The sequence below is a fragment of the Nilaparvata lugens genome, chromosome 1 (assembly GCF_014356525.2).
Source record: "Nilaparvata lugens isolate BPH chromosome 1, ASM1435652v1, whole genome shotgun sequence".
NCBI classification, from domain to species: domain Eukaryota; kingdom Metazoa; phylum Arthropoda; class Insecta; order Hemiptera; family Delphacidae; genus Nilaparvata; species Nilaparvata lugens.
The window spans coordinates 98,675,979-98,699,399 of NC_052504.1; the positions used below are offsets into that span (position 1 = coordinate 98,675,979).

General features: G+C 36.8%; 1 protein-coding gene across 1 annotated transcript in view; it reads right to left on the reverse strand.

Annotated features, from left to right (window-relative positions):
- Positions 1-1,013: 1,013 nt before the first annotated feature.
- The window catches only part of LOC111043510 (coiled-coil domain-containing protein 47), a gene marked incomplete at its 5' end in the record, with an annotated part of 43,028 nt that continues 20,620 nt past the window's right edge, over positions 1,014-23,421 (reverse strand). The window contains 4 exon segments of the mRNA XM_039419763.1: positions 1,014-3,051; positions 5,524-5,658; positions 10,500-10,668; positions 16,436-16,626. Of these exon segments, the coding sequence (XP_039275697.1) occupies positions 2,947-3,051; positions 5,524-5,658; positions 10,500-10,668; positions 16,436-16,626 (600 nt within the window). The 3' untranslated portion in view covers positions 1,014-2,946.

The window sequence follows — 23,421 nt, forward strand, 5'->3', positions numbered from 1 at the left end:
GCGAAATATACTAATGTATGGTGTAAGGGCCAAGACACGTTTTCAGACGAGTCGGCGAAGCTCTTCGACTGGCCGATTAGATTGGCGTTCGGGAATCAGCTGATAATCATTGGCTGCTCTGCCGACTCGCTTTCATGTGGCTGGCTTGGCCCAAAGTTCCAAACAAATCTGAGATACTTCTTGATTTCCTCTAAAAAACCGCCTAGTGCATTATTGGGTATTGTCTAGTGAATAAAAAGAAATGCATTTTCACGACAAACTTATATATTTATAACAAGTGCATTGAATTTCAAATTATCTAATTGAACACTTAAAAACTTCAATACGCCAATAAATAATATTGTAAATAATAACAATTGCAATAATTCTAACACTCCATTTCTACTAATTATTCCAACAATTTATTCACTCACACAATACTTCAAATAACACTAATAGAGAAGTGATTTAAACCACATTAATCATTGAATTAAGCTTACGTTTGCCAACAGCTAACAACATAAAGCATTAATTCATCCTTGAACAAATGAATAATCAAACAACTAAATATTTTCAAGTCTGAATAGGATAACAATACATTCAAAGTTTCTAAAATAATTTATAAAGAAGTACATTTCCACCGATCTAATTAATTTTTGTTCAAATAGAGATGAAAATGACAATTAAGGCAATTCAACTAACAACTTATTGATAGTTAACTCAACTATATCTTATACATTGTTGTCTAAACAGTCTTAAGACTAGTGAAAATTTTCATCTATATTCTAAGTCTTAGTTAAACAAACTAATAAAAATGCAAATAAGTCATGTTGACAATATATCTTGTTATCAATAGTTTTGAAAATAACTTTTCAACTGAATAAAAAGACTAGATATTTCTAGTCTTGAAAAAAAGACTAGTTGGAACTTTTCAAGTTTCCAACTGTGTGAAAAAACTTTTAACTTATGAATAGTTGGCTTGTTTTTTATCAGAAATATCAATACATATACCCGTTGTGGTTGCCGTTTTGAGATTGGTAGACACCTGAGGCCTGAGGCCTGGTTTCAAAAAATAACTCAAAATAAGATTTGTAGTTTCCAATGATTGAGTCAGCCAAGTTGGCAATTGATCCTCCTGCCAACCTAAACATGGCAGTAATCTATTTCCAAGTATTTTTCAAACAAACTCATAAGTTGAAATAAAATAAATATATAATCATAGAGAAACAATAGCGTAAGTAGATATCCCATGGTATAGGGCGTTTATGTCGCAACTTTTACTGTTATCACTCAAGCCCATAGTCAACGTAGTTCTTCCCCATGATGCTGTGTGACGCTGATATAGTGAGGTCCACGTTATAATGGCAGTGTAGGAGAAAAGGGTTGCCAGATCTCAGCCTTGCCACCCAAACTGATACTGGTATATCTGATCAATTTAACTGTTCATTATTGTTGAAAATAGTTAATCATATTTTATATGGCCAGAAAATATATTTTTTAAAGATGAAATAATAAATTTTCATGATTGAGATAAAATATTTTGTCAATTAGTTGAATTTCTACATTGTTGATAAACGATGTGGCAACATCGCAATGCGTGAAAGAGATAGCGCCATCTGCTTTGTTGAACGATAGACAAGGATAGCAACACGATTGCAAATCACACACTGCCATTATAACGTGGACCTCACAATAGTCTCTCATATTGTGCCGTTCATACACTCTCACCCCGCCAAAACATTAAAAATCGACAGTAATCTACAATAATCGGCTTGAGATAGCAGTAAAAGTTGCGACATAAACGCCCTATACCATGGGATATCTACTTACGCTATTGTTTCTCTGTGATATAATCCAGTAGTACCCTTATAATATATTATTTTATTAGTGCATAAAATGTTTCAACTCATTAAAACCATTCTCAAATGTTTTTCATTTGAAATTGGCTTTTATGAATTGAAACATTTAATGAATCAATAAAATGGTACTGATATTTTTATTTTTTTCAACTTTTGCATTTGGCAAAAGATACTCAGTGTAGGTACTGCCTTGTATAGGTTGGCAGGAAAATGGGGATCAATTATTGCCTCTTCAATTAAACTATCAGTCACCAAAAGAATTATTGTTATGTTCTGATGTTAATTTTGTAGTTAGGTCTCAGATCCCTAAAAGGGACAACAGGTTGAAATACTAACACAATACATTCCTACGACCAAAGGTTACAAGCTATTTTTCCCAGCACCTTTCTTTTGTTCTTCTTTCCAGTTCTTCAGAAGATCACGTCTGTTTTGTTTTACTTTGGGAATGACAACTCGCGAATCTTCTTTAGATTGTTCGGTATATGTTATCTTTCAATGTAACATAATTTATGCTACATTCAAGATAACATGTTACTTTTCAAGGAATGTACAATATAATGTATTCTAGATACATTGTTAACTTTCAACTTTTGAACTGCTGTTGATTTTGAAACTTTGTAAAACGGCGTTCTATTTTTGTATATTATTTATTTGATGTTTGTAACTACTGGGCCCGGTTGTACAAAAGCCGATTAAATTTTAACCCTGATTAATTTCACGAGAACCAATCAGAGAAGGCTTTTTTGAAAAGACGGCTTCTCTGATTGGATCTCGTGGAATTAATCACGGTTGAAATTTAGCCGGCTTTTTTGCAACCGGCTTCTGAAACTAATAAAATTTCTTGAATCCAATTCTTAAGTAAAGGCCATAACATAACAATTATCTAGGTTATTAACCTACATTTAATGTGGAAATTGTTATAGCATTCAAAGTTCAAAAGCAAATATTTCAAGAAAAATTGATAAAACAGCTTGAAAATAAGTTATACGATAGATAGCTATTTGAAACTACTTTCCTAGTTTATGGTAAAAATTTACAAAAAGTGAACACTACAGAATTATTATTATTGTTATCGAGAGAAGTGTGTGTATGTGAGGATGAAATCGATTCAAAGAGCTTTTACTTTGAGCTGCTTCATTTTTGGAGCCTTCTTTTTCATTTGCCGTTTCATCTCTCTCTCTTCCCACTTACGCTGCTTTTCAGGATCGTCCTCCTAAAATAAAATAATATTGTTAACAAAAGTGCTCCTAAGACTTCTCCATATGACATCATAAAACACTTCTGATGTAAATTTAGAAAAATAGCTTCAAATCTAGGCCTACATACTAATAGTAGTTTCGAGTTTTTATTGGGCCAGTTGAACATAGGAGTTACATATAGCCATGTCACAATTCACATTGATGGAGCATACAATAAATTACACAGGCACAACAAATACAATAGACAATAATAAATAAAACAGATAAGTTACATTAGAATCAAGGAAAATGTACAGTTAAATCAGATAATTTAGTGGTCTCCTGTACTTTGGTATTATTTTAAACATACAAAAATCTGGTGTGGCGCACTCACACAACTTTCCTTGCCGTTATAAAAATTGATCACCTGACGCTAGTGTTCCCGCGCATCTCAAGTCTACTATTCAAAGATTTGAGCCAGCTGGTGACAGGGCAATAACGCTGGAGACACACATGAGGTCTGCTATCTCTTCATAGTGAATGATTTAATAGAATCAACAATAATTTGCAATTGAATAATCACATTTTCTCGAATTTAAAGCTTATTTTCAATTTTAGGTGAAAATGTTACTGAACATTAATTGTAGAGATTTTCATGCTCAATCTACTCCACTTGATTTTTTTCGTTTCAATTGTATCTGAAGCCTGATAATTGGAAATCTATCTGCATTGATGGGGCGAAGCTCCTGGAATTTTTACAGATATGGGACTTGTGGCAGTTGATAGAGCTTATCGATGACTATTCTAGGTATGAATATGATGAAAATCGTTGGAGCAGTTTTCGAGAAAATTGCAAAAAAACCCTGTTTTGACAACATTTTTGCCATTTTAGCCGCCATTTTGAATTGCATCAGATCGAAATTGTTCGTGTCGGATCCTTATAGTGAAAGGACCTTAAGTTCCAAATTTCAAGTCATTCCGTTAATTGAGAGATGAGATATCGTGTACACAGACGCACATACACTCATACACACACACACACACACACACACACACATACAGACCAATACCCAAAAACCACTTTTTCGGACTCAGGGGACCTTGAAACGTATAGAAATTTAGAAATTGGGGTACCTTAATTTTTTTCGGAAAGCAATACTTTCCTTACCTATGGTAATAGGGTAAGGAAAGTAAAAATCACATTAAGTTAAATTGACTATGATGTGATCAGCAATAATTAATTCCTCCACTGAATAAAATGGATTCACAATCAGCCAGGATCTCAAGTACTTGGATAAAACGTTCATTTGGCAAAGATCCAACTTTGAGTTGGTAGCGAAAGTTATGGAATTTGTAGCCTATCACAATGTAGCTGGACTTTGACTTTTCAAGCCTGCATCTTTGAATATACAGAATGTTTCAGAAGTAGTGCCGAACATTTTAGGGTATTGTTTCTGGATGATAGGAGACTACAAATGACGTATTTGAAGTGTCCAAAACTCAGCGATTATCCTTATAGCTGCCATTTTGTTTCTTCACTTAGGAATTGTTGTCTCAAGAAAGAAATGTTGTATTGATCTGAAATTTGACATGAATATTTAAGCTATAAAGACTCAACTTTGAAGAATAGAATAAAACATTTTCGATGTACATATTCAAAATGGCGGCCTTTTTAAATTGTTGATTGCAAATTTCACGAAAACTGTTCACTTTACAGAAAATTTACAAGAGACAAAAAAGTTGGCAAATTTTATCAAGATTTCAAGGATACCTTATTTAATGGTTAAACAAAAGAAATTGAAACTTTGCACAATCATTTATAACAACTAGACAAAGCTACAAAAAAATTATGATAATTTTTCAAATTCATACAACAAAATTCCGGCCATTTAAAATGTTGTTTCTTAAATAACTCAGGAACCGTTTGTTTTACAAATTACAAGGATAATTTTTTAGTAAATTCAATTACCTATCGATTGGAACCGAATTTTTCAAGATTGGACCAATATTAACTGAGATATGGCAGCTTTAGTGATAAGACACCGCTTGGGGGTTAGTAGCAGTGCATGCCAAAGCAAAGTTTAAAGTAAATAGTTTCTGTATTAATGTAAATATGTAAAATGTAAATATATTGTTAACAAATCTCAACCTAATTTTTCTCTAATCAAGTGAAATAAATTACAGCTATTCTACGCCAAGACCAAGAGGGTTATGTAACATTGATTATTGTTTGAAATAATCTAAAATAGTTTACAAATGACATGCAAAGCAGCCGGAGACTGTTGCATTGTTGTTGCAGACTTTAGCCGCATGCACTGCAACTAACCCAACAATATTGATAAATAGAATTTGAAGGAATCATAATGAGTTATCAAAAATTCTCTAATTTCAAATTGAGGTTATGTGCACAATCATTCAATTTATTAATAAAGGATGAAACCAACAGTTTGCTATTAATAATAGCGAAAAATGGACAACTTTTTGGGTAGGTAGTTTTGGGCACCAACCAGTAGAATGCGCTCCTTTTCAAGTCGCTTTTTCTCCTCCCGGCGGGCGGCGGCCGCTTCGGCGCGTGCCGCGTGTGTCGTCTTCAGAAAAGCCTCTTCCACGCGCAAGCGGTTTTTGTCCGCTTTGTTCTTCGCCTAAAATTATATCAATAAATAGATAAAAAGGGTATAAGTAATTTTCTATAATAATTAAACATTAAAGTAGCTCAATTGAAATACTTTCAATAAATAATGAAAATTAACTTCATTCTGCCTTTGAATAATACAACAGTTAAATACAATCAAGTCCACGTTATAATGGCAGTTTTTGATTAGCAATGGTATAGCTATCCTTGTCTATCATTCAACAAAGCGGATACAGCTATCTCTTTCTCGCTTTGCTCTGTTGCCAGATCGTCTTTTAACAATTTAGAATTAATAATTAATTACCTAAATATTTAATCTTAATTATGAAAATTCATTATGAAATCATTGAAAAATATAATAAAATATAATCGATTATTTTAAACTAGAATAAACAAATAATAATACATCAATAAACCTGTATCAGCTACCGTCTATAGAAGGAAATGACAAGACGGAGGATCGGCAACGTTGTTCTCCTATCTTCCTCCACTGCACTCCACCTCACTATAGTACTATTAACAACATCAACGTCTTATACTTTCAATTATGGAGAAATACCATAACATCTCTTACCATACAATCAAATTATCAAATAATAAACTTTCATGATTGAGACTAAATAATTGTTGAATAATTATATTTCTAAATTGTTTATGCATGATCTGGCAACGTTGCGGAGCTAGGAAAGGATAACGCTATCTGCTTTGTCGAATAATGTCTGTCAATAGACAAGGATATCAACACCAATATTAATCAAATACTTCTTTCTTTATCAAAACTTTCTTTCTTTATTAAAAAAAAATAAATCAAATACATCCCAAAAAGCAAATACAGAGTTGTGCAGAGGAAACGCATGTTTTTCGAACAGCCAGTACTCGTCAACGGGAGAGGGTATTGCCATGGAACGAATGTTGGCAGACGACCCATACTATGCAATTTCAGTTGCTATGAGCGTTGGAAAGTACAACATAGTGTGTTCGTTGTTGAGCAGGTTTTTTTTAGAAACAATGAATCTGTAGTCAATATTTTAGAGTTGAGGGTCGAGGTGCAATGCCCGATCGAAATACTGTACTCCGATGGGTTGCAGCGTTTAGGAGTACTAGTTCTGTGATGTAAAAGAAACCACTTGGTCTTCCCCGTTCCCCGGAAAGTGTAGACCGAGTCAGAACCGCAGTTGTTACTAGTCCTAGACGATCGACTCGACGAAATTGACTCGGTCTACATTTTCAGGAGTACGAACTGAACGGGAAAGACCAGGTGGTTTCTTTTTCTTCACAGAACTAGTACTCCTAAACGCTGCAACCCATCGGAGTACTGTATTTCGATCGGGCATTGCACCTCGACCCTCAACTCTAAAATATTGACGAAAAAGCGTTGCACTGTGACTACAGATTCATTGTTTCTAAAAAAACTACTCAACAACGAACACACGATGTTGTACGTTCCAACGTTCCAACAGAACTAGAACTCCTAAACGCTGCAACCCATCGGAGTACAGTATTTCGATCGGGCATTGCACCTCGACGCCCAACTCTAAAATATTAACGGAAAAGCGTTGCACTGTGACTACAGATCTATTGTTTCTAAAAAAACTGCTTAACAGCGAACACACGATGTTGAAATGGCATAGTATGGGTCGTCTGCCAACATTCGTTCCAGAGTAATACCTTCTCCCGTTGACGAGTATTGGCTGTTCGAAAAACAAGCGTTTCCTCTGCACAACCCTGTACATTGGGCCATATGAATGAAGTTGAGCATTTGCTTATGCTTCTAAAATATGGAGCATATGCTTCATTAAAAGTGAGCAAAACCTTTTGCTCATGCTCATCAAAATAATAGTTTGAGCATTTGCTCAAAAGTAAAAGCTTATGCTCGAAATTGTATGAATAAACTAGAGCATTCGCTCAACTTTTGAAGCAAATGCTTCAAAAAAGGTGAGTCTAGTTTGGAGCAGCTTTCACCTTTTGCTCATAGTAAAATGGCTCAACTAATTCGCGTGAGTAAGAGGAAACTATACCAGATACGATCACAACCAATAGTTGAGAACTATAAAACTCTTTTTTGATTCAACCATGATATAATATCACAGATAGCCATCACAGAATAGGAAATAGGCATTTAAGAAGATGAGAGTATAGACGATAATAAGAAGGCTATTGAGATTATAAGATTATGCGAAAGATTATTACAGAGATGACATTTTTTACGCTATTATTTCAAAATTCAGAACGCAACTAACCTAAAACTCAATTCATGGAAAGAGAACAGAGCAGACGACCAAACACAAGCGGTGTCTATACTTGCATATTTAGCGCTTACGTGAGCTATAAAAACAAAGTAAGGCCACAAAGGCGAATCAGCTGATGAAAAATCTTTAAAATACGTGAGCATTTGCTCCAGAGTTCAGGAGCATAAGGTACGAGTATAAGGTAAAGCTTATTCATATGGCCCATATTGTTTCCTAATTTCTAATATGTGTTTCCTATAGACTACCCTGTGTGGCAACGTTGCCATTATAACGTGTAACACTCTATAAATTTCAATTTCAAGTATAGAATACACTGAGAAGCGGCTTCTAGCTGCTACGGTAACGCCGAATTGGGGTCGGTCACTCACATACATTTCAGTAGCAAAACAGAGAATAGGCAACGCTGTTCCACTATCTTTCTCCATGACGTGGACCTCACTATAGACCAGTGGTTCTCAAAGTGTGGGGCGCGACCCCCAAGGGGGGCGCGATGAATGGTCAGGGGGGGGGCGCAAAAGCTTGGTTGGAAAATGTTTTAAATTTACTTCTAAAATAATTACGATAAGCAATCTTTCTATTTTTAAAATTACATGTGAGTAATTTTTACTCATAAAATATTTATATTAACCGTATTGTCAAATTCAAATTCTTAATCAATAAGTGCTCCCTCAACATGATTAAAAAAAACCTCATTGATCTCCAAGGTGACTTTGCGCTTAAAATGAAGTTTGAAGAATACTCTCTTACATCCTTCTGGATTGATGTGCAAAAGGAACACCCAATTTTGAGTAAAAATGCATTGAAGATATAGACTCCATTTGCTACAATTTATCCATGTGAAACTGGGTTTCTGCTCTAGCTGCCATGAAAAGTGAATATTGATCAAGTCTGGATGTGACCCAGGAACTTAGAATAGCGTTATCGGAGCTGACACCTCGTTTCTCTGTGCGAAAAAAACAAGCTCATCCTTCACACAGACGCTCTTTGTATTGTTAATTTCTATGAGAAACAAAAATAACAACTATGTACTATAGTAGCTGTAGTACCTGAATAAAATCATAATTTATTGTTTGTATAGGGAGTTCACTGGTATTTTCAGCATGGGAAAGAGTAAAGCAAGGTGTGCCACAGGGCTCTGTGCTTGGACCGACTCTTTTCAATTTATTTATAAACGACCTGCCAAATAATGTAGATGGCAAGCTCATTTTATATGCTGACGATACAACGGTTCTGGTTACTGGTAAGGATGATAGCGAAGTTATGATTAGGGCTGAAACGGCTATGCATCAACTCAACAATTGGTTTGGTCATAATGCATTGAAGTTGAATATGACTAAATTCAACTATATCAGGTTTGCCGTGACGGGCCATCATGCTGAACCTTCAAACCTGAATGCTTCAAATGGGAGGGAGTGCTTGTCTGTTGAAGTGACTAGTTTTCTTGGAGTGGAATTGCAAAAAAATATGAAATGGGATAAACACTTGGAAAAACTTATAAACAGCTCTATCATGCACTTTTTGCACTGAGAACTGTGCGGAACTGCGATCGCAGCGCTGCACCGGATATAAATTGAAACGGAACTTACTTTCTGGACGTGCTATCGTATTTAAGATGCAAAAGAAAGCTGTTCGTGTTTTGGAGCGCTTGCGGCCATCCAATTCATGTAGGCCCATTTTTAGAAAATACAGTTTTCTCACGGTCCCAGCATTGCACTTCCTTGAGACTGTAAATTTTGTCTTCAGAAATTCAGAGAGATTTGAGGGAAATTTAGTTTGCCATGGCTATAGCACAAGAGCAAAGAGTTCAGCTGTATATCAGTACCCCGCTCACAGACTGACACTTTTGGAAAAGGGACCATATTATTCGGGACTGAAGCTCTTCAATTGTCTACCTGAAAGAATACGGTTATGTGGTAGTCATAGGCTTTTCTTGTCTTCAATTACTAATGTACTTGTGGAAGCGTGTCCCTATACAATGGAGGAATGTTGTGGTGCCTTCATACTTTGAGTTTATACAGATGCATACACTTTGCATAGAAAAATGTTCATGACATGTTACATGCCACTTGAGCTCTGCTCAGATTTGTGGCTTCACGTAAGAAATGACAATAATAATAATAATATAATAATAATAATATAATAATAATAATAATAATAATAATAATAATAATAATAATAATATAGAATTTGTTGTTTTATTATTATTGAAACTATTGCAACATTGGGTTATATATAGAATGTGCAAAACTCAACTAAATAAATATTGAGTGTAAAATATGTAGGTATATACGTACGTATACATATATGTGCAACATGTCTATGCTTATACATATAGGGGGTCCGGTTTACAGCTGAATTATGCAGGGGGGGGGGCTTGAAGTAGAAAGTTTGAGAACCACTGCTATAGACTTTTTATTCAGCTACTATTTTCCCTGTGATTAATTTTCCTAATTAGATTGATACGATGATTGTTAGATAGATAAATGCCTTTATTTACACTTTACAATTTCAAAAGTGATTGAAAGGCGAAATTGAGGCAATAAGGGCCCCCTCTTCCACTTAACCCACAGTCGTTTGTGGACTATTGAATGACAGATGTTACCTCTTTGCCCATCCGGTATCGCTTCACCTTCTCCATACAATAGAAGACGAGCTGCATGAGTGGCCGAATGTGTTCCATAGCCTCAGAGGCCGACTTGCCTTTAACCGGCACATTGAAACCAAATAACAACGACTTCTTAGTGTCCGGCAGTTTCACCAAAGTTGTGTCTCTGCAAAATCAAACAATTTTCATTAGTTACTAGCTGGCCCGGCAAACTTCGTACCACCAAATAGTTTAATGCATCTCATGACAAACTTTACCTGGATGCACACCTGAGGAGGCGCGATGCAGCATTTTATTTATGTAGATAATTTCCCAACTTCAAAATAAATAATTTACTACAAATCAATTAATTCTGAACATCGAAAACAGCATTATTCAAAAGAAAGCAATGTCTTTAGAGCAAAGTCTTTAACCTGAGGCCGCACTGCTGGATGGTTACACACAGAACAGTCAGTTTGTTTTTAGTCGGGGCGTTTAGAATAAAATACATGGGCGGTTATGGAGCAGCACACACTCTTGTCTGCTATCTACCGACGGCTGTTGTATGACGCAATGATTATAACAGCTGATTTTTATTTCTGTGTGTGGCCAGCTCACAAATCTTCTTCCATAAGAATTACATGTAAACTTTGAAGGACCGTAGGAAAGAGTCCTGAAGTCGGATTATAAATCTGATAGGCCATAAACCTGGTCCTGAACATAACGAACACAACTAAAAAAGAATCATCAAATTCGGTGCACACATAAAAAAGTTATTGAATGTCAAAATTTGAGGCTCTATTTTTGACCGAGCGAAGTGAGGTCTAAGATTCAAGTCGACGGTTTGGCATTTCTCTTAATGTTTGAACGTTTAAAAGTTTAAATGTTCATATGTTGCGCATTTACGGCGAAACTCGGTAATAGATTTTCATGAATTTTGACAGGTATGTTCCTTTTTTAATTGATCCTCTGTCTTGTCAATGCCTTCCCTGGAGTGTACCGTAACTGATACCGGTTTATTGATGTAATATTAACTGTTCATTCTCGTTTAAAATAATCAATTATAATTTTCAATGATTTCATAATGAATTCTCATGAACAAAAATAAATATTTTGTTAATTTATTATATTTCTACATTGTTGACCGAGCGAAGTGAGGTCTAAGATTCAAGTCGACGGTTTGGCTTTTCTCTTAATGTTTATATGTTGCGCATTTACGGCGAAGCGCGGAAATAGATTTTCATGAGATTTGACAGGTATGTTCCTTTTTTAATTGCGCGTCGACTTATATAGGTACAAGGTTTTTGGAAATTTTGAATTTCAAGGATAATTTAAAAGGAAAAAGGAGCCTCCTTCATACGCCAATATAAGAGTAAAAATCAGACTATAGAATTATTCATCATAAATCAGCTGAATCAGCTGACAAGTGATTACACAGATGAGTGGAGAAGCCAGTCTATTGCTGTATTTCCATAAGGTCTATAGTTTCAATCAGGTACTTGTGGAGTAAATTCACTTCGCTTAGTCAATAAATAAATAATTCATTTTGACACTTGATAATGACATAATAAGCCGAAGCTGAAACTGGTCGTCACATTCAAAGACAATAAAAGGAAACTAGTATTTATATAGATAATTTTCCAACTGCAAAATAAATTTAATAATTTACTGAAAATCAATTAATTCTGAACACCGAAGACAGCACAATTATTATTCAAAACAAAGAAATGTCTGTAGAGCATGTAAATCTTTAACCTGAGGCCGCACTGCTGGATGGTTACACACAGAACAGTAATTTTGTTTTCCTACAGTTACGTTGAAAAGTGGCCATTGCTGCACTGATTACAGAACGCAAAGAATCACTTTTCCGCTCTAGTGCGGGAAAAATTTTTCTGCACTCCAGATTTGCAACATGGCAACGCAAAATACTTAGTAGGTTATATGGAGCAACAGTGCAACAAATTCAAAATGAAGTTGGTAACAGTGACTGCTGTGGCTGCTATAGTGAGCAGAGGTGCAACCAAGCACAACGCGCTAATTATTAATACGCATATTATAACCAAGGACAGCGAGGACTTTAGGATTTTAGGATTACGGTTTTTATCAATAATAAAATTACACAGAAAAACATTTGATGCATTTCAGGCAATTTTACCCATAATTACCCACTTTTCATATTCAATGGTAACTGTAGGAAAAACTTAATGTGAAATACGTGCGCAAAGTTCCTCTGCTGCACTCAAGAAACCATTCCGCCCTCGCCTACGGCTCGGGCGTAAACGTTTCTTTCGGTGCAGCAAACTGCCACTTTGCGCACTAGTTGCACAAATAACTATTTTAGTCGGGGCGTGTAGAATAAAATACATGGGCGGTTATGTAGCAGCACACACTCTTGTCTACTATCTACCGACAGCTGTTGTATGACGCAATGATTATTGACCGAGCGAAGTGAGGTCTAAGATTCAAGTCGACGGTTTGGCATTTCTCTTAATGTTTAAATGTTTATATGTTGCGCATTTACGGCTAAACGCGGTAATAGATTTTCATGAAATTTGACAGGTATGTTCCTTTTTTAATTGCGCGTCGACGTATATTCAAATTCAAATTAAAATTCAAATTGAGTTTATTCACAGAAATCCTTACAAATACAGTACACATGTATAAATAATATAAATACTTGTGAATTTTCCCCACATAGACAAGTCTATGTATATACCAGGTTTTTGGAAATTTTGCATTTCAAGGATAATATAAAAGGAAAAAGGAGCCTCCTTCATACGCCAATATTAGAGTAAAAATCAGACTACTGAATTATTTATCATAAATCAGCTGAATAGTGATTACACAGATGTGTGAAGAAGCCAGTCTATTGCTGTATTTCCGTAAGGTCTATAGTTTCAATCAGGTACTTGTGGATGAGAATACTGCGTGAGGTCTACTTTTCACAGAACTACTAGTAACAGCTGATTTTTATTTCTGTGTGGCCAGCTCACAAATCTTCTCCCATAAGGATTACATGTAAAATTTGAAGGACCGTAGGAAAAAGTCCTGAAGTCGGATTATAAATTTGATAAGTCATAAACCTGGTCCTGAACATAACGAACACAACTGAAGAAGAATCATCAAATTCGGTGCACACATACAAAAGTTATTGAATGTTAAAATTTGAGGCTCTATTTTTATTTACATAGATTTCTATTGAAAAACACTGTTTTATTTATTTATTTCCAAAGGCAACTCTCCACAAGTACAGGGTTGGACTATGAAGTATGGAGGAATTGAATAGCTGCTACATACTCATTTTTCAACGAAACTTAAATTATTTTTCCCAGTATGTACTTTTGATGTTGCTTCAATTCAATTCAAAAATTTATTTATTTCATAAGTCGTACAAGCAATCACAGTGGTAGCCTACATCATAAAATAAGAATACACTTTACAATAAAAATAAGACAATGTTAGCACCACAGAAATGACAGCAGATATACAAATATATATTAAGAAATATTTTACTCTCGCAGAGGCATTACTGCCTGTGTGCGAGAATGAGTCCAAGGTAGGAATAGGCATATATATATATATATATATATTATATATATATATATATATATATATATATATTTCGCAGTACTTGCATATTGATAATTAGAGAGAGAAAAATCTGGTGCGGTGCACTCACACAACTTTCCTTGCCGTTATGAAAATTGATCACCTGACGCTAGTGTTCACGCGTATCTCAAGTCTAGTCTACTATTCAAAGATCCAAGCCAGCCGGTGACAGGACAATAACGCTGGAGACACACGAAGTCTGCTATCTCATAGTGATATTAAATAGAATCAACAGTTGCCAACAGTTTGCAATTGAAACAATAACATTTTCTTGAACTTTGAGCTTATTTTAAATTTTAGGTGAAAATGGTACTGAGCATTAATTGTAGAGATTTTCAAGCTCAATCTTTTCCACTTGAAAAATCTAAAATCAAACTTTGCATAGATGTGGCGGAGCTCCTGAAATTTTTACAGATATGGGACTTGTGGCAGTTGATGAAGCTTATCAATGACAATTTTAGCTAAAAAATTGATCAAAATCGTTGGAGCTGTTTTCGAGAAAATCGCGAAAACCCCTGTTTTTGACAACATTTTTGCCATTTTAGCCGCCATATTGAATCGCATTTGATCGAAATTGTTCGTGTCGGATCCTTATATTGTAAGGACCTTAAGTTCCAAATTTCAAGTCATTCCGTTAATTGGGAGATGAGATATCGTGTAAACATACACTATCGTACACACATACACTCATACACACACACGCACACACATACCTATAACCAAAAAGCATTTTTTTGGACTCAGGGGACCTTGAAACGTATAGAAATTTAGAAATTGGGGTACCTTCATTTTTTTCGGAAAGCAATACTTTTCTTACCCATGGTAAAAAATAGAGCAAGGAAAGTAAAAAAATATCAATAATGTTTCCGGGGATGAGATTTATTAGTTTAGTGCTAAGATAACTGAGTTGTCTGCGAACTATTGTCAGATTAGTTGACCGAGCGAAGTGAGCTCTAAGATTCAAGTCGACGGTTTGGCATTTCTCTCAATGTTTAAATGTTGCGCATTTACGACGAAACGCGTTAATAGATTTTCATGAAATTTGACAGGTATGTTACTTTTTAAATTGCACGTCGACGTATAAACAAGGTTTTTGGAAATTTTGCATTTCAAGGATAATATAAAAGGAAAAAGGAGCCTCCTTCATACGCCAATATCACCGTAAAAATCAGACTATAGAATTATTCATAATAAATCTGCTGTCTTGTGGACTATAATACTACCTGTTCAAAAACATGGAACATCTTGAAAATGTATCTTTCCATCAACGTTGTAGACAGTTGCAGCCAGACCTGATAAAAGCGCTCAACTCAACCGTGATGACACTTTACGGTACGATAGGACAGAAAGCTCTATGTTTATGAAGGATTTGTTCTAGACATTTTAAATTGATAAATATTAACCTTAAGTGGGATCCTCATATAGAATATATTTGTAAACGCTTAAAATTTATTTCCTTTATCTTTTATAAAGTCCGTAAAATATTAGACATTAAATTACTTAGGGTCCTTTACTTTGCCTATGTTCAATCGGTGCTGCAATATGGGTTAGTGGTAAGGGGAGGAGCGTATGATGTTTTCATGAATAAAATTTTTACATTTCAAAAAATGATAATAAAAGCAATTCTTAATAAGCCAAGGGCTTTTTCTAGTAGTGAAACATTTGCCGAATTTAAAGTGATGACAGTACGTCAAAATTATATAAAGAAACTTCTCTACTATGCATAGATGAGGAAGGATGAATTTACAGTGAATAATAACGTTTCTATGTATAACCTGAGAGTTACATCTCATAACATTTATAATATTAACTATTCAGATTTGACAATAGTGCGAAGACAATTGGGGTATCTTAGCTCAAAAATAATAAATATCATGCCAAATGCATTGTCAGAATCTCATTCTAATAGGGGTAGACAGAGGATGGAACAGATAAATAAGTGGGTGATACAAAAATTTTTCTTCGACATCAGTCAAATATTATAATTACTAGTAATTTATTGTTGAACTTCGATTTTTTGTAGCTTTGATTATTAGTAAATAAATTTTTATATTGTCTAAACAGCTGATACTCTCACTCAGCGGTCAGGGTTTTGCCCTTGCTGGGTGGTGCCATGTAATTTAAATTTATTTGTAAAATAACATAATATTATAATATCTAGAATATTTCTTTTGTAAGTTTTTATTTGTATTTTGTTTTTATGGGCAATAAAGATGTTTAAAAAAATTATCAATTAATTTATGAGAAAACAAAACAACAGGTCAATGTAACTTACTGAGCGCGAGGTCTACTGTTCACAGAACTACTAGTGTAATTGATGCTAAAAATTTCGATGATACACTTACTCGGGTTGTTTAGGACCTGAGAACTGGTCGGAGAAGTGAATATAATCGATGAGATCAGCATATTTGTTGATGGTGGAGACGACCTTGGAGTCGAGCATTGCCGAACTCACTTCAGCCATCTCACTGAGCAGACTGAACGACGACGGCAGGCCGAACTTATCTCCAGAACGCCGCTCTGGACAGTAGACACTCTGAAAGTCACCAAAAATCATTGCAAAATTCACCATAAATCATTGCAGGACAAAGTGAAAATCATTGTAAAAGAAATCACAAATCATTGCAATCAGTAATATCATAGAGAAATAACCTATGTAATTATTTTCTGGGGAAATTCTAGTGGTGTGTTGGAAGTGCTCAGATTGCAGAAGTGGGCCTTGAGGGTGATGATTGGGGAATCAATACGAACAAGTTGTAGGCCATGCTTCATAAATCTTGAAACTCTTCCACTCCCAAGCATACCGTTTTTTGAAACAATCTGCTTCATAAATTTCCAATCTGTAGAGATTTGAGTGAAATATTTTTGTTTTTAATCAGTTTTTAAATATCAAAATTCAAAATTTTCAGTTTAGTCTTTAGTTTTGAAGTGGAAATTGGACTTTTTGAAGTGAAAGTGAAATCTTAACCTTATTCTTTTTTTAAACTTTTATTTGTAAAATTTGGGAGAAGACAGTTTTGGGCTAAGCCTGTTGTCTTCTCCCAATCATATTATATTTATTATAATATTATGATTTGTAATGACAATGGAATAAATAAATAAAATAAAAACACATTCACCCGAATTCAACACTATTTCAATAAGAAATAGATTCTCTTTGTATTTTCTCAAAAGCAACGTGTTGCATTCGAAAATATAAACAAGGCCTTCTCAAAAGCAACGTGTTGCATCCGAAAAGATACACAAGGAACTTTTTGGAGTTACTTCCTCTTATGCCCGGTTCCTCAGTCGTTCCATAAACTGTTTATCCATTCAATAACTTTATTGAATCGATAGACATGATGTTTGTCTTTTAGCACAACACAGCTTATCAGCTGATATTCGTTCAACATGCTCTTTCCATTGTTGATGATACGTTGCAACTCTCTCATTTATGAAGAATCTCTGTGTGTGGGGAGCTTCCTTCTAGGAAGCTCTTCAGGGAGCTTTCTCCATCTAGAGGTGCGTAGAGATATACGCGCTACAAACACACTCCGATCATGAACGTTACGCGAGATGTAAAGGTGCGTACAGACTTTCGCTCTGCTCCGCGACCGAACGTCACTCCATAGTCCAGGCGCTGGCTTACATTGAGCATACATGAGAGAGGCAGAGAATTTGACTTCGGATTATTGTTAGGGGGTCTTTAGTGTATATGAAACTCGATGTCGTCACGTCCCAGGGTGGTCGACAGATTGGGGGGGAGGGGGGTAAGTTGTAAAAAACGCGCGCTTATAAAATCACTTGTCCTGCAGTTACTATTCATAGTAAAGCTTTGAATTTTTTCTCAATATTATGTACACATAACTGGCTTTCAATGTGATTCTCTACATTTTTGCGATAAACCGCATAGTTTTTCCGTAAAAAAATAAAATATCTCGAAAAATGTATTTTTTTATTATGGACTTTTTGTTATTTCGCGAATATTTGAGTCGTTAGCCGACTTAGAGGAAAAGGTTACCAATAAACGTTGTAGACCGTTTCTTCCTGAATCCAATGATATATATAGTTTGGGGGTTACGATCATAGATGCGTCGGTGGGAGGGGGATAAGTAGCACTGTTACGCTGTGGCGCGGTCCTCCCCCATGATTAATGCGCGTAGTGGCCTGTCTATCGCATCGCTCCTACTAGTCTATCCATTCAAATTATGTATCTCAGGAACGCTATCTTATGTATTTTCGGTCGCTGAACACGATTTTTCAACTCTCAAGCCTCAATAATTGATAATTCTCATCATAATATACAAATTATGGTCAAAATTACAAACTTCATCTCATTCTGCAAGGAAACTGAGAAATGACTGTTTGAAATAAACGAAACTTGGGTTTCAAGGAATATATTAAGATGGAATAATGCAAATATTCATATGTGTTTGTGTTTTATTGTTTTTATTTCAAATTCAATTATTGTGATGCGCTGCAGGCTAAATTATTAATTACACACTGGCCACGCTTACTTGATATAGTGTGGTCAGTTAATTTCCAAGAAGTATTTGTGGAATTTCTTAGTTCTTTAAGGTGGAAATGGAATTCATTATCATAATAATAATTATGTTTAGTATGAACATGATAATCTTTCGTGAATCTTTAGTTTGTCGTGAACTTTCGAGAAATTATATCCAATATTACATATGTGTCAAATTCAAATGAAATGAAAATTTAAATATTCATTCAAATTATTCCTAACAGTATTATTATAATGGTATTTCACTCACTTTTGATTGATTCATCCATTATGGTATTCCCGTTCAGACTGTTTTGAAATGGTAACAAGTTATTCAGTATCAAAATTTGGGAATAGAATAGTTTTGGGCCATGCCTGTTATTCTTTCCCAAACATAATATTCATATGATTTGTAATTCAATCCACAAATGAATGAATGAATGTATTCCTGCAAGTAGCTAACGTATGGATTATTCCTGTATAGATTTCTGCATGTCTCATTAATAAATCTTTGCCACAGATTTAGAAATCAAGTCTCGATGGTTTGGAGAGCATATTATTGGAGTGATTCTTTTACTCTGCTGCTTCTAGTATGTTCACTACCTTTGTTTGAATTTAGACCATGTACATGAAAAACTATGTCCACCTGTATCACTCCATCTTCATTGAGAATTTTCATAACTCTTCTCATCACAAATTTTCCATAATCTTGCAGCGTATTGAAAGTTTTGAAAAGTGAAGTAGGAGTTGAATTCAGGAGAGCCATGTTATCATTACGCGAATTTGTCAACGATATTTAGGGATTTAGTCAAATCTAGCCTACAACTAGTTCCATTTACAATTTCATGGGCCAAGTGAGATTAATAGTTTTTTTCAAATATCCATCAGATGTTGACAGAGATTGCGGTTATTGTAAAATGCATGCTGCACTAAAACTTCAATGCTGAATTATATTTAAACAGCTACCTAGTAAAAAATACAGAGATCAGATTTTTTGTTCTAAAATGAATTAAAACTAGGATTTTTTGTTCGATTGCATCGTGGAGAATGACAGAACTCTGTTTTTTTATAGGTGAGAATACACTTTTACAATTTGCCACAACTATGTTCAGAAAAAAATCGTTGGAGACCGAATAACTATTTCTACATTCAAAAGAGAATCACACACTTCTTCACTTGCTTCCAGACCATTGATAACATTATCCAGATTCTGTTATTCATCAGAGTCAGTTTCTATTTGAAGAAAAATGTAATGTTCTCGTGAGAAGGTTATGCTTCTGGAAATCATTCTCATCTCTCATTATTCTTGTTTTATTTCCTTCGATGAAGTTCTTCACAACCTCCAGTGATATCCATAATGATGTCAACATACTTGAACAGAATATTTGATGGAAGATTTATTTATATAGTAGCAGCCATTTTAGGAGAGCCTTTGAAGAACGAGGTATTCCAATCACTCACCTATGAGTTTTAGATGATCGAATGAGGGTTTGCTTCAAAGCATGATCGGCTGTCACATTATTAAATTTTCAAGGTTTCCTTTTGGCAGAGAGTCAATGTATTGACTATATAGAGTTAATGTTTCCTTATTGGAAATGATTTTCTACTTCTGTGGGTATTTTTTTCATATTTTCTAGATATAACACAGACTCCATTGCATAGTTTGTTTGAATGAAAAAAGTATGGGATCTTTTCTTGTACAGTTTCTATGTGCAATAACAGAGTCCTTCCTTAAGAGCACGAATACAATTTGAGATAATTTAAACTATGTTACAATAATCAGTCATAAATTTCAAGTAGTCATTGATTTTTCATTGTGATTCTAGAAAACTCCACAAATAGCTCCAGACTTCTTTCAAATATACTTTGACAATCTCTCATATTTGAACCGTTCATGAGTCCTTCTTGTATTAGTTGTTCATTGAATTGGTTGCTTGTTCTCACACCTTAATTATACTGATCTCCCCTCAATAGATTTCTAACAGTATTCTCTCCAAATATTTCAGATTCAACAAAGATATCACCTATACAACTTTCATTCAAGTACCATTCCAAGACAATCAGTCAAACTCAGCCAGATGAAAAGTATCTATTCGTAGATATACGTTACAGAAATAAGTTGATAAAGAATTGTATCTCCTTTGTAATAAAATATTTAGTCATATCACAAGGAAGTTATTGGCATTATTTGTGCTTCAACTGTTAATTTATATGAAGAAAATACTTTACTCCTGTTACACGGTGCTCTATATGGGGTAGCCTATATAATTTGTTTAACTTACTCCATTACTTGACTTTCGCAATTCCAAAGTGATCATTGAACTAAATCGAATAATTATTGTCTCTTTGAAAAATATTAGGTTTTTATCGACTGAGAAACACATATAGGATTCCTAACAAGATGGTTCATCATTACAATGTAATCATAAATAATAAAGTTTGTAATTTTGACCATAATTTGTATATTATGATGAGAATTATCAATTATTGAGGCTTGAGAGTTGAAAAATCGTGTTCAGCGACCGAAAATACATAAGATAGCATTCCTGAGATACATAATTTGAATGCATAGACTAGTAGGAGCGATGCGATAGACAGGCCACTACGCGCATTAATCATGGGGGAGGACCGCGCCGCAGCGTAACAGTGCTACTTATCCCCCTCCCACCGCCGCATCTATGATCGTAACCCCCAAACTATATATATCATTGGATTCAGGAAGAAACGGTCTACAACGTTTATTGGGAACCTTTTCCTCTAAGTCGGCTAACGACTCAAATATTCGCGAAATAACAAAAAGTCCATAATAAAAAAATACATTTTTCGAGATATTTTATTTTTTCACGGAAAAACTATGCGGTTTATCGCAAAAATGTAGAGAATCACATTGGAAGCCAGTTATGTGTACATAATATTGAGAAAAAATTCAAAGCTTTACTATGAATAGTAACTGCAGGACAAGTGATTTTATAAGCGCGCGTTTTTTACAACTTACCCCCCTCCCCCCCAATCTGTCGACCACCCTGGGACGTGACGACATCGAGTTTCATATACACTAAAGACCCCCTAACAATAATCCGAAGTCAAATTCTCTGCCTCTCTCATGTATGCTCAATGTAAGCCAGCGCCTGGACTATCCAGCAGAGCGATTGATGATCGACCGGGGAGCAACAGTGGTTCGACCGGGGAACGCGTGAAGATTTAACATCTTCCGTAACGTTCATGATGGGTACGTGGGCGGAGCGACTGTAGTTCGATGGAGGAACGAAGGCGGTACGAGGACGGTACGAGGGCGGAGCGTGCTCGGTGCGGGTTGGATGCGCGTATATGTGTACGCAGCTTTACGCAAGGGTTCGCAAGATGATCGCGCGCTTGTCGGATTATTGACTTTGCTACAACCTAACCTCACATATGTGAAACGTTCAATCTAGCTGATCGTGTGACAAAACTAAATCAAATATTCTGACCAGGGGATTGCTAGCTGGGTAGCCTAATATACATTATATTTATATAATAAACTAGCCGTCAGGCTCGCTTCGCTCGCCATATCCGTCTAGCCAGGGGGGCTACGCCCCCTAGACCCCCGACTGGATCGTCCAAGAATGAGATCAGCAGGCTCGCTTCGCTCGCCATATCCGTCTAGCCAGGGGGCTCCGCCCCCTGGACCCCCGACTGGATCGTCCAAGAATGAGATCAGCAGGCTCGCTTCGCTCGCCATATCCGTCTAGCCAGGGGGCTCCGCCCCCTGGACCCCCGACTGGATCGTCCAAGAATGAGATCAGCAGGCTCGCTTCGCTCGCCATATCCGTCTAGCCAGGGGGCTCCGCCCCCTGGACCCCCGACTGGATCGTCCAAGAATGAGATCAGCAGGCTCGCTTCGCTCGCCATATCCGTCTAGCCAGGGGGCTCCGCCCCCTGGACCCCCGACTGGATCGTCCAAGAATGAGATCAGCAGGCTCGCTTCGCTCGCCATATCCGTCTAGCCAGGGGGCTCCGCCCCCTGGACCCCCGACTGGATCGTCCAAGAATGAGATCAGCAGGCTCGCTTCGCTCGCCATATCCGTCTAGCCAGGGGGCTCCGCCCCCTGGACCCCCGACTGGATCGTCCAAGAATGAGATCAGCAGGCTCGCTTCGCTCGCCATATCCGTCTAGCCAGGGGGCTCCGCCCCCTGGACCCCCGACTGGATCGTCCAAGAATGAGATCAGCAGGCTCGCTTCGCTCGCCATATCCGTCTAGCCAGGGGGCTCCGCCCCCTGGACCCCCGACTGGATCGTCCAAGAATGAGATCAGCAGGCTCGCTTCGCTCGCCATATCCGTCTAGCCAGGGGGCTCCGCCCCCTGGACCCCCGACTGGATCGTCCAAGAATGAGATCAGCAGGCTCGCTTCGCTCGCCATATCCGTCTAGCCAGGGGGCTCCGCCCCCTGGACCCCCGACTGGATCGTCCAAGAATGAGATCAGCAGGCTCGCTTCGCTCGCCATATCCGTCTAGCCAGGGGGCTCCGCCCCCTGGACCCCCGACTGGATCGTCCAAGAATGAGATCAGCAGGCTCGCTTCGCTCGCCATATCCGTCTAGCCAGGGGGCTCCGCCCCCTGGACCCCCGACTGGATCGTCCAAGAATGAGATCAGCAGGCTCGCTTCGCTCGCCATATCCGTCTAGCCAGGGGGCTCCGCCCCCTGGACCCCCGACTGGATCGTCCAAGAATGAGATCAGCAGGCTCGCTTCGCTCGCCATATCCGTCTAGCCAGGGGGCTCCGCCCCCTGGACCCCCGACTGGATCGTCCAAGAATGAGATCAGCAGGCTCGCTTCGCTCGCCATATCCGTCTAGCCAGGGGGCTCCGCC